Here is a 12,219-nt window from a genome sequence, read left to right as displayed (position 1 = left end):
GGATAGACCAGATCGAAATCACTGGGCATACAGAGAGGGCAACCACCCTTCAAGAAAATCCCTAATTTCTCTGTAACCCTCATTCTTGCTTTCTGGGCTGGCTGATGATGTTGGTAGGTAGGTAGGGTTTCGTGTGCCCATAAATGGGGAGGTGAACTTGGTTGCTTTACTTTTTTTGTCCCTCCTTTTCTCTGTTATTTACATCGTTGCCACTGAAATATCATGGACTCTGCTAATGGTGTTTTTACCCATCCTTTTCGCTCTTAGCCACTAAGAATGTTCGTTTACTTAATCCTACACTTCCGTTTATGGTTAAATTGCAAGTAAGAAGGCATCAACATGAAAAAATAGAAGAAAAGAGAACTGGGGGAAAATAAAGAGAGAAAATAGAAAGAAGGCAAATTATGTAAGGGGGCTCAGATTTGTGGAGTAGATCGACAAGGCATCGAGGCTTCAAGCACGCCATGGCTGCAGAAATCGCCGGTTGCATCTGCACAAGCAGATGCCATCCGGGCCGCCTTGCCAAGATACGGCTCGATCCATTTCAATGCCCGATTCATAAGCTCAGAACAATCGCCAAACATCATCATAGCCCTTCGCATCATGAGTGTGTCAATATGCACACACACACACATACATATATATATATATATATAGAGAGAGAGAGAGAGAGAGAGAGAGATCGAGGCTATCATCGATCAACTTTGGGTGTGTTTGTTTGTTTTTCAATTTAAAAGGGTTGTTGATTTTTGGACTTCGAGATAAGAAATCACGGGGAATTGCAGCAGAGAAAGGAGCAATGGCAACTACCCTTTCAGAATTCCGATTGTTTACCTCCCCTCCGCCGCCGGAACCCTCATTCTTCTGTTCTGAGCATCTACCCCGTTGCTCCTACTCTATTGTATCGAAAGGGTTTTATATTTGCCCTAATTAATATTATTATTATTATTATTTTATTCAATAATAATATTTCGTTATGTTGCACAGGTGTTGAAAATGGGCCGGCCCATTCACAACCCAAACCCTGAACGTTCAAATCCAAAATGGGCCGGCGTTATCGATTAAATTTCTTCATTTATTATTATATATATTGTTTAACTAACAACTATAAGAGAGGAAGGCTCCGTTTAGATCCAAAAAAATATATATTTGTGAAATTTTACTACCAATTTTTATTTATATTTTTTTAAAAAAAATTATCAAATTAAACAATTATTATTATTATTATTTTATTTTTTTTTTTGTGATGGATTCAAATCCTCACATTTACCTAAAAATATGATTAAGAGTTCTCACGTTATTAAAAAAAAAAATAATAATAATAATAAATCCCAACATTTATTTATATATATGAAGCTTTTTACTAATTAAAGATACAAATCTAAATCCAAACCCACAGACAAACACATCCAAAGATTTTGATGAAATCGGTGAAGAGGACTAATAATATATACACTACAAATGCTCTATCTTTTGTAACTTCAAATTAGAAATACTCTAATAATTTTCCAAATGATCGGTCTGCCATTAACAACTACTTGTCCCGAGACTCCTGATCAAGATTGCAAGAATCAACAAATTCAATAACCTTGGAAACCATCTCCTCAACCTCAACCCCACCAGTGGTGTCCACCACAAGCTTCGGCACGTCTCCGACGTCAAACTCCCAACACCCGCCGTACTCCTCCAGCAACCGCTGCATATCCTCCCATGTCGCCGGCTTATGCCACCCCATTCCGCCACAATCAGCGCCCCTAACCTCCACCCTCCGGCGCCACTCTCCCTCATCCCCTGGCTTACACTCCACCACAACCACCCTGGCGCCGCTTCTGGCAGCCATCTCCATCAGGCAGTTTAGATGGGCCTGCCGGGAGAGCGGAGAGTCAACAACCACACTCAGCCCCAAGCCAAGCTGGGCTGCCGCCACCCGCCTCATGGCTTCGTAGGACAGGTCGTTCAGCAGCTTGGCAGCCATGGCAGGTGAAGTTTGCAGCAGGGCCTGTTGAATTGGGTAGGTGCAGTCCCGGAAATGGTCCTTGTCTACTAACGGGCATTTGATGGCCTTTGCAAGAGCTTTTGCCAGGGTGCTCTTTCCTGTGCCGGGATGGCCTTTCATGGCTATCAGAACTGGCCTCCATGCTTCCTTTCTCCGATCCATCAAGACTCAAGATTGTGCCTTCTGGTGAAATGTATTGATTCATCCTTACCCTTTGTTATTGTCAGCTTCTGTTTATCGAAAACGATAGACCTTATCCACACAAGTCAGAACTAATTAATTCGTCCAAATTAAAAGTATTTCTTAATAAAAAGATATCTAATATAGATTGCAAAACTTGAAATTATCCAGTGTATTGACGTAATCTCCACGGAAGTCCGAAACAAAAGACCATTGATCAGCTGAATTTCGTCAAACTCAAAGAATTACCAAACAACAAACGTCAGTTTTAACATAAAGGGAGCTATAGTTTTAAAAATAAAAAATAAAAAATGACGAAAACAAGAAACTACCATGGCGGCAGCAAGACCATACACTAAGAACAAAAGTTTCTGCTAACATTCCAGGTTAACGACCAAATTATATGTAGGGATTTCTTTTTTTCATCATTTCTGGAAAACAAAGGAATAATAACAAGTTGAATAAAAATCACAAAGCATATATGAATTAAGCGAAAGGCTCAGATCTGCCGGACTTATCGTGGAGAAGGGGGGAGAACAAGATCAGACACCGCCATGGCTGCAAACCCTAACATGGGTCGCCCCGCCAAGATACGGCGCGGTTTCTTCACCCCCTCCGCCAGCGAATACCGGAAAAAAAAAAAGAAAAAAAAAAAGGCATCATCATAGCCCACCGCAGTCGCCACCACTATCCAGAATATGAATAGATAGATAGATCGATAAATAGATATGGGATTGATATGGAAACGGAGGGAGTAATAATTTAATTAATGAATGAATGGATGATTGATGGAACATACATACATACATACATACAGAAGGGCTGTTTATTGATGGCTAGAAATCATGGGCAAATACAGAGAGGAGCAACCGCCCTTATGAACACCTCCCCCTCCGCAGCCTCATTCCGGATTTAGATTTGGGTTCCAAATTGCTCACTACTAATAGCAAACAGAGGTCGTTGTGCCCAATGGCTTCTCGTCATTTTACTTATTTACCCTTCATGGAGTTTATATATATAATATAAATAAAAAAATGGGCTTGGGCGAGTACCCGGCCCAGTGCCATAATAACGTCTTAATTACTGATTACCATAATTGACGTAACTTTAAATTTTCCGTTTAAAAACAAGATTTTAGCCTGATAATCCTGCAAGACGCATCCTTCACGGCAGAAGGATGTTCTTCGCTGTTGAAGTAGTTGCAATTGCAATGCCAGAAACAGGATCCTCCGCCACTCCCACTCCCGTACCGGTCTCCGACAGCGATTTCGACACTGCAGTAATATTGGGCCGGGGTGGGTTATTCGATGTTTTTGAAATCGAAATACGGGCCTAGTGATGATGGTCATTTGATTACTCATGCAAAAATCATACAAACACACGTTTGTGGAGAAGTTCGTCTGTAGCACGCCGAGGCAGCGCGTCTGCATGCAATTCCCAGAATCGGGCGATCGATCGGTTTGACAGGAATCATAAAAATATCTCTTTTTCGGCTGCCAGAGAAGGCCGAATAGCTTGTTTGGATAATGGCTTTGTTGCGGAAGTTGTTCCACCGCAAGCCGCCGGAAGGGCTTCTCGAGATCTGCGAGAGAGTGTACGGTGAGCTTTCTGACTCTGCTATTGGTTTCTGTGTAGAACTTGTTGTAGATTGGGATCATGGACTGAGTGTTATTAATATTGTTATTGGGAGAGTGGAGGCGTTGTTTGAGTTGCTAGTGTCTATTGGTAAAATTATAGACTCAAAAACAGCATCCTCAAACATACTCCTATGGATCATCTGAATAGACCTTCGAAGAAGGATCTTTGGAATTTGTTGCTCCTAAAATATTTGTCTTAGATTGTAATGTTAAACTGATGATTTACCAGTTCAAGTCAAATAGTACCATTGATGTGAATATTAGCAAATAGATATGAAATTGGCATGCGTCTTTTGTTGCTATTCATTTCGTGATTTCATTTTATTTGGCAGTAACTTGCATGGAATAAAGGGCTTTTAGTTTAACCTGTAGTGGTCTAATTCTTGCTTTTGCTTCATCTTCATTTGTAAAGTATTTAATCGTTGTTTCACCGCCGGTGCTTTGGAAGAGCAAGATTACAAGGGTTATGTGGAAGATATTGTTGCTCGAGTTAGGGGAAACTATCCTGATGCTTTAATCTTAGCTTTCAATTTCCGGGAGGGTGAGAACCAGAGTCAGCTTGCAGATGTTTTTGCTGAAAATGATATGACCATAGTTGAGTATCCTCGGCAATATGAAGGTTGTCCACTGCTTTCACTAGAGGTTATCCACCATTTTCTAAAATCTTGTGAAAGCTGGCTTACACTGGGGCTGCAAAATCTACTTCTTATGCATTGTGAACGCTGTGGTTGGCCGGTATTGGCTTTTATGTTGGCGGCATTGCTGATCTATAGGAAGTTTTACAGTGGAGAGGTTAAAACTCTGGACATGGTTTACAAGCATGCTCCCCCCGATCTTCTGTACTTGCTTTCACCTCTAAATCCTATTCCTTCTCAGATAAGGTACTTGCAGTATGTATCAAGGAGGAATGCTGCCACAGAATGGCCCCCGCAAGACCGGGCACTCACCATGGATTGTGTCATTATTAGAACAATTCCTAATTTTGATGGAGAGAATGGCTGCCGACCAATATTTTGCATATATGGACAAAATCCCTTGCTTGATTCAGATCGTGAACCAAAGGTTTTGTTCTCAACCCCAAAGAATAGTAAGACACTGCGACGCTACAAGCAGGTGACTGCACTAACTATCATTACCATAACTTGATGAAAAGTACACATTGTCTGCAAGCATAAGCAGATCCATTATTTTCTTGCTATTTTTCTTTGTGAACTTGATGCTTTGGTTTCAATATTCTTTTCATGTAACACTTGACTTTCTCCATTCATATTCTTAAACTAAAAACCTGAACTCTCATTCATGTAAATATATACCTATGTGTGTGCCGATGACCAAAATGCTGGGAACCTCTTGTTTTCTGCTTCATATTGAGTATATATATATGTATATTGTTTGTAATTTTTACAAATGATGAAGCTGATAACATCTCCTACACAGTAATAGCAAACTTGAAGTTCTGCTAGATATTGTTGAAAGCTCAAATATATATGAATTCATGAATAAAAAAACTAATTAGAATATTTATTCTGCACACCATAAAAAACTTGTAGCAAAAATTGGTATATTTTTGAAAAGTTATATGCAATTTAATATACATGTTCCATGTTTTGTTTCATTTTTCTGTTGAAAGGTTGTTATGCCATTCTTCTTTAATCTTCATTAAAGGTTCACTCTCGAATACTGCGTTTCATTCATCAGTTCTATGATTGAGAGTGTACTTGTGTAGGTGCTACTTATATCAACTTCTGAGCTCTCTACCTCTTGTTTGGTTATTTCCAGGCAGAATGTGAATTAGCAAAGATTGTTATCAATTGTCATATTAAAGGTGATATCGTACTGGAGTGTACCAACTTGCATGAAGACACAAACCGGGAAGTGGTGATGTTTCGTGTAATGTTTAACACAGCTTTTGTTAGGTCAAATATTTTGATGCTCAATCATGATGAAATTGACATATTATGGGATTCAAAGGATCTATTTCCAAAGGACTTCAAGGTAGAGGTATGCTTTTAATGTTATCTGATAGTATGGTTCTCTAATTCTTATTGGGGCATCAGTATAATTAGGGAATCTGCTATATCAATCAAGGTTCTTTTCTCGGAGATGGATGCTACGCCAACTAAAACACCTGTTGACTCTTCTTGTAGTAGTGAAGAGTGGGATGGCCTTCCCGTGGAAGCATTCAATAAAGCTCGAGAAATATTTAATAGTATCGACTGGTGGGATCTGAAACTGGATGATGCAGTTGAAGCTTGCCAACCTCTGGCTGACTCCAATGCAAAGGCAATAGGTGAATCTTACTATAATGCTGAAAAGGCTAATTTGATTCAGAGCCTTTCAGCCGAAGGTGTTAAATCTGCTTCTACAACAGATTCAACTTCAACGAACCACTCTAACTTTTTCCAGAAATTTATGGATGGTAATGTTGATCTGAGTTCTTCCTCTACAGTGAAGATGAGGAAATCCTCTAGTTTTGGATCTCTTTCTTCCCTGAACTATTTTTCATTCACTCCAAATGATGTTCATGACACTGGAGTTGATTCAGCTAACACTTATGCATGTTCTCCACCTCTTCCACCTTCCTCCCCTTTAAATGAAAATTTAACTTCTGGATTTGGGCCTTCACATTTGCCTCCTCTTACCTCCCATTCGATTGAGAACTCAACTGAAAAACTTTCAACTTGCCCACCTCCAATTCCTTGCACTGCCCCTTCAAAAGAAAATTTGGCTTCTGGAGATGGAGCTCACAACAGCACTGCAGTCTGTCAGTCACCACCCTCACCTCCTCCAGTGCCTTCTAGTGGTAGTTCTTGTGCTCCAGTTTCTCCTTTAAAGGAGTCTTCTTCTTCAAGTGCCGTGCCTTCTGCTTTGCCTTCTATGCATGGTGGGAAGGGTGCACCTCCTAATCCTCCACCGCCCCCACTTACTGGATATAATTCATGCACACATCCACCTCCTTCCTTGGAGCTTACTAATGGAAGCTCCGGTGAAGGGGTTCCTCTTCCTCCACCTCCTCCAATACCTACAAATCAATCAACAGCATCCCCATCACCTCTGCTTCCTGCCCCTGATGCTAATCATGGATCTACTAGTTCTGCATATGTTCCTTCAGCACCACCCCCTCCAGTTCTTTCCACTGAGGAACCTAGAAGTGCATCGAATTCTATCTCTACTACTGGTAAGAAAGGGAGTGGCTTGTCTGTTTCTCCATCTCCTCCACCTCCTTTCATCCCTCCACCTGGAACTAAAGGCAAAGGGTTACTTTCTCGTGCAATAACTTCAAAGAACACCCAAACAAAGAAATTAAAGCCATTGCATTGGTTGAAAATATCACGAGCAGTTTCAGGGAGCTTGTGGGCAGAGGGTCAAAAATCTGGAGATGCTTCTGAGTAAGTGCTGCTCAAGTTGTTCGCTGTCATGTTTAATTCTTCACACATATATGTGTATATTTTTGTATTCATATAAATGTTATATGTTTTTCATTCTCTTTTCATTGCATTAATTATTTTGTTTTAATTTTCATTAGGGCGCCAGAGATAGATATGTCAGAACTTGAAACTCTTTTCTCAGCTGCAGGTCCAGATGGGAGTTCAAGTAGGAAACCAAGTTCACGAGGTTCACTGGGGCAGAAACCTGAAAAAGTGCAGCTGGTGATTTATTTTTCTCTCTATATATACATATATTATCTATTTATTGGTGCTTGGAGAGTTGAGTTGTTCTTTCATGATTTCTTTTACATTGCCTGTTTAAGTCTCAATCTATAATACTCCAAAAGTTGAATTTTTCTCACAAACTAGCCCCATGTAAACATTGCCTGCTTCTCGTTAAACTACTATTTGATGGATTGAATTTGATGGTTTCTATTCAAATAATATGTCCTATCAATGGCACCGCACCCCAGTTTTGGCCAATGTTCAGCCAGCCATCATTAAAATTTGGCATGCTAAAGGATTAAGTTTTGCGGTATGATTGCCGCCAAAATCTAAACCGATTCTTTCCATTTTTTTGCAGATAGATCATAGACGGGCATACAATTGTGAAATTATGCTCTCAAAAGTGAAAATCCCTTTGCAAGATATGCTAGTGAGTTGGCTCTTTGATAACAGCATCTTTGTTGTTTTCATGCCTGTTTTGCCCTTAAAACACATCCAGGCTTTTACAATCGTCGGGCTCACTTTAGTCATTTGCTTTTATTTTTTTTTCTCCCTTTTCCTTTGTTTTTGGATACCGAGTTTAGTTTGTTAGCAGTTAGATGCTATTGTTTTATTACACTTCCATCCATTTGTTGTTCAGTTTCCACCTCTTCAACTAAAAGTAAACAACAAAGTGTTTACGGGATAGGGAATTTTTGGTAATTTGCTCCTCAAAATTTTGTCTATGCTTCCCTTTAAGGCTCTAAAATTTCATTAGATTAACTCTCAAGTTCTTTGACCAATTAGTGTTACGCATGTAAAAAGTGCTTGAACTGAAAGTATCTATACACAAAACATGATGACTCTACCTACCTGGCTTTATTTTTTGTTTGGTGAAATGGGGTTCCTGGAGTGAGTAATTACTTATAGTGTTTGTATTTTTGTGTGTGTTAAATGTTCATATGAGTACATATAATATATTGGTTTATATAATAGAAAAGTATGAAGAGGTAGTCCTCCTTATTCTACTGATTGCATAAGAACCTTGTGACAAAAGTATCAAAAGTTTACGCTTGCTTTGGATTCGGTAATTCTTCATATATGACAATTTTTATGCAATAGTTTGTTATATACTATTTTGCTTTGTGTTAACTTTCACAGATTTCAGTACTTGCTTTGGAAGATTCTGCCTTAGATATTGATCAGGTTGAAAATCTCATCAAGTTTTGTCCAACAACAGATGAGATGGAAATTCTTAAGGTGGGATCTGTAAAAGTGTTATTTGCACTCTTTTTGCATCCAATAAAACTTGAACTACATGTCCAATGATCAAATCTATCAATATAAATTTACACAAAAGATATACAAGAAAAGATTTTTTTCATCATTTTTGTGGCATTTAATCTATTTATTTCTGTTTCAAAGGGTTACAAAGGAGATACAGATAAATTAGGGAAATGTGAACAGGTTTGTATCATCTGACTTGTTTGTCGCCTATTGTGTTGGTTTATTGGGTACTTCTAATATTTTTATGTTTACGAATTTGTCTTCTTGATTTCAGTTCTTTTTGGAGCTGATGCAAGTGCCAAGGATAGAGTATAAGTTGAGAGTTTATTCATTTAAGATTCAATTTCACTCCCAGGTCAGAAAGTACACATTTTTATATACCTCAACATTGGAAATTTAATGCTTATACTATTCACCATTTTGCCGCCCTCAGGTTTCTGACCTCAGGAAGAGTTTGAATGTTCTAAATTCTGCTGCAGATCAGGTAAGGAGTGTTTTTTTTCTTTTTCTTTTTTTTATCACAAGCATGCAAATATTGGTGGCTCATTAATCAGTGCAACTGTGTTTCCTGATCAGATCAAAGGGTCGTCTAAATTGAAGAGAATCATGAAAACAATACTTTCATTGGGCAATGCTTTAAACCACGGAACAGCTAGAGGTTAGTTAAATGTGGTCATATGGCATTTAGCATTTTGCTTTAAGTATATCTTCTTTGTGATGGCATGTTTTTGGTTTTTGTCAATTCGGTTAATCAAAGGCTTGATAATCTTTCCAAGCCTCTGAAATAATGTCTGCATGTTTCTGTGATTGTAATGGATAATGACTGAAATCAAAGGAAAGGAAATCAGCGGCATAATACGAGCATATTTTGGCTATATATATATATTTTCATAATTCCTTAAAACAGAACTTAAAGACCGAAGCTATATATTTCATTATTAGACTTACCATGATTTCATATGTTTGTATTTGATATTCTGCTTATTTTTACTACCCATGCACCTATATAATTAAGTGTTCATTTTATGTCAAAGTTCATGACTAAATGACTAGTACATTTTGGGAATCTGCTCTGGCACGATCAGCAACTACATTATATCCTCGAGTTGAGTTTGTAAATTCACTTTAGTTGACCATTTTTGTAGTTTTCTCGCAAAATAGTTATAGTCTTTGTATTTCTAACAAACCTCAAGTCTTACTCTCTCCTAACATTGTTGTGGCAGGCTCCGCTGTTGGCTTCAGGTTGGATAGCCTTCTCAAACTTACTGAAACTCGTGCCCGGAATTCCAAGACGACGCTCATGCATTATCTTTGCAAGGTGTGGCTTAGCATTTCTTTGCATCTAAATTCTGCCGAAACACAATAGTGAAGGTAATTATATGATTAAGCTAGTGCAACTTGTGGCTCAAAACAAATAATTTATTGTTTAATTGCTTAATCGTTAAATGTATGCAATCATGATGATGCTCTTTAAACATAAATTTATAAAAACATTACTCTCCTTTTTGAAATGATCATTAACTTCATATTCTAAGGAAGAATGATAGATATTATAGTAGTCTTTATTAGCACAAGTGTGATGTATCATCATTATTCATATTCCGGTCAGCTGTTTCTATGGATGATAGAACATACTTCCAAATTGTAGTTTGAATTCTAAAAGTCACGAATATATATGTATATATATTTTTCGCCAGGTACTTTTTGATAAATTACCGGAGCTTCTTGATTTTTGGCAAGATCTTTCTTCAATTGAACCTGCATCTAAGGTAATTTTTTAGTTCTTTCTTTCTATGATTATCTCTTTGTCAGAAATATAGTAAATATGATTGGTGCTCTAAAGCATTCCATTTTATTAGATACAACTGAAATTTTTGGCCGACGAAATGCAAGCCATCAACAAGGGCCTCGAAAAAGTATTTCAAGAGCTGACCATGTCTGAAAGTGATGGACCAGTGTCAGACCAGTTCCAAAAGGTGTAGTTTCTTCGAAGAAGAATTTCAATGTTAACTTTTCGGATGATAGCTAAGACACCCAAAGCTTGCATTGCATGATTTCATTTGCAGATCATTAGTTTCACAAGTTACGGATAACTTCAACTACATAACTTAACCTTTGCCTGTCTAAAATTTTCTTATAGATGTAATAGTAGTGTTTTTTCTTCCAGTCTCTGACCGAATTCCTTTCCTTCGCCGAAGATGAAGTGAAGTCCCTGTCTTCACTTTATGGCAGAGTGGTATGTACCGATATCTCAATAATTGAATAGTGGGTGTGGATTTTAATGTTTTTTTGCCCATCTGAATCCTGATTCTTCTGCAGGGTCGAAATTTGGACTCATTGATCAATTATTTTGGCGAAGATCCGGCGCGTTGCCCATTGGAGCAAGGTAGCCTTTTAAAATCCTTAGTACTAACAGTAGTTTTGATTTCATAAAAAGGATGAGATAGCAATAGGTGAGCATTAGTTTATGTCTGGTTGCGCCGGCAGCTGTTGATATCCAAAGAATATCTATACCTCAGCAATGCTATTCTAACTACGGATTTCTTGCGCAGTAATGTCGATTCTTCTGAACTTTGTAAGAATGTTTAAGAAAGCACATGAAGAAAACCTCCTGCAGCTGGAGTTTGATAAGAAACAAGACAGATAAGGACGGTTCGAAGAAGGAGCTGCAGTCGGCGCAATGTTCCGCCATAATGAATTACTAACTAATGCACAATGTCGACTGCAGATTATGTTTGGATCAGGTAAGATCAAGCATGTTGAGAATACTGAATACCGCTCAGGTTAGATTAGTTGTCGATGATTATATATTACTTTTGTATTCTTGTCGTTTTCCATATCCATCAATCCTGTTTTTTTTTTTTTCCTTTTTTATTTGTATTTACCAGATTCTGTGCTCTAAGCGGCTATCCGTTTTTGCCTGAATCTGAGTCCCAAATTTAGTCGATGTCGAAATTCCTCGGTGTGAAATCGATGAAAGTGTATTGTGTATGTGTTCTCACATCGCTACGGAAAATCAGCTTCTTTAACTCGTGTGTATACTACTGATCTTTTTTTTTTCTAAGTTAAAATAATACTAACTTATTTTTAGTATAACAATTCAATTTATTATATATTTATTTTATTATTATAGGTAACTCTATAGAAATTTATATTGACTATGTTATCGACTTTGAATCACACTTAACCGATCTCGAGCAAGCGTTCATTCGAATGTAAAAGTACAATATTAAGATGAACCCGATGTATATTATAAGTAATAGTTTTGAGGAACATATGATATGATTAATTCGCATGTATTGTCCACTTGTTTGTTTGGTGAATCTTGCAAGATTTATACTTATTCATTAATTTTTTTTATTCAAAAATATCAAATCAAATATTATTTTTCATCTTTTATATTATATTAAAAATTAATTTTACATTCAAAACATCACATTAACACTTATTTAACTCATATGATACGACTATTAAAATTCAAAATCTT

General features: G+C 37.7%; 2 protein-coding genes across 7 annotated transcripts; one reads left to right on the top strand and one right to left on the bottom strand.

Moving 5' to 3' along the window:
• Window positions 1-1,319: 1,319 nt before the first annotated feature.
• On the bottom strand, window positions 1,320-3,112 carry LOC127251827 (uncharacterized). Of its 6 annotated transcripts, none has more exons than XM_051275720.1 (2): window positions 2,980-3,112; window positions 1,320-2,226 (listed from the first exon to the last, which is right to left on the bottom strand). In XM_051275720.1, the coding sequence occupies exon 2, from the start codon at window positions 2,156-2,158 to the stop codon at window positions 1,535-1,537; it is 624 nt and encodes a 207-aa protein (XP_051131677.1). In that variant the 5' UTR covers window positions 2,159-2,226; window positions 2,980-3,112; the 3' UTR covers window positions 1,320-1,534. The 6 variants fall into 6 exon arrangements, with proteins under 6 accessions (XP_051131677.1, XP_051131681.1, XP_051131680.1 ...); XM_051275724.1 differs by having other exon boundaries at window positions 2,984-3,103; XM_051275723.1 differs by having other exon boundaries at window positions 2,976-3,102.
• Window positions 3,113-3,647: 535 nt separating this feature from the next.
• LOC127251532 (formin-like protein 18) lies at window positions 3,648-11,562 on the top strand. Its single transcript, XM_051275262.1, has 17 exons — window positions 3,648-3,775; window positions 4,226-4,926; window positions 5,593-5,814; window positions 5,902-7,202; window positions 7,340-7,474; window positions 7,824-7,896; window positions 8,607-8,705; window positions 8,871-8,912; window positions 9,007-9,087; window positions 9,166-9,216; window positions 9,309-9,390; window positions 9,956-10,050; window positions 10,430-10,501; window positions 10,592-10,708; window positions 10,900-10,968; window positions 11,052-11,118; window positions 11,285-11,562. Exons 1-17 carry the CDS (start codon window positions 3,703-3,705, stop codon window positions 11,377-11,379), a joined length of 3,375 nt encoding a protein of 1,124 aa, XP_051131219.1. The 5' UTR covers window positions 3,648-3,702; the 3' UTR covers window positions 11,380-11,562.
• Window positions 11,563-12,219: the final 657 nt, after the last annotated feature.

This window comes from Andrographis paniculata, unplaced genomic scaffold (assembly GCF_009805555.1).
Source record: "Andrographis paniculata isolate CXL003 unplaced genomic scaffold, ASM980555v1 Contig45END, whole genome shotgun sequence".
Taxonomy (NCBI): domain Eukaryota; kingdom Viridiplantae; phylum Streptophyta; class Magnoliopsida; order Lamiales; family Acanthaceae; genus Andrographis; species Andrographis paniculata.
Note: the sequence above shows the minus strand (reverse complement) of the source record. Positions and strands in the feature narration are given on the sequence as shown.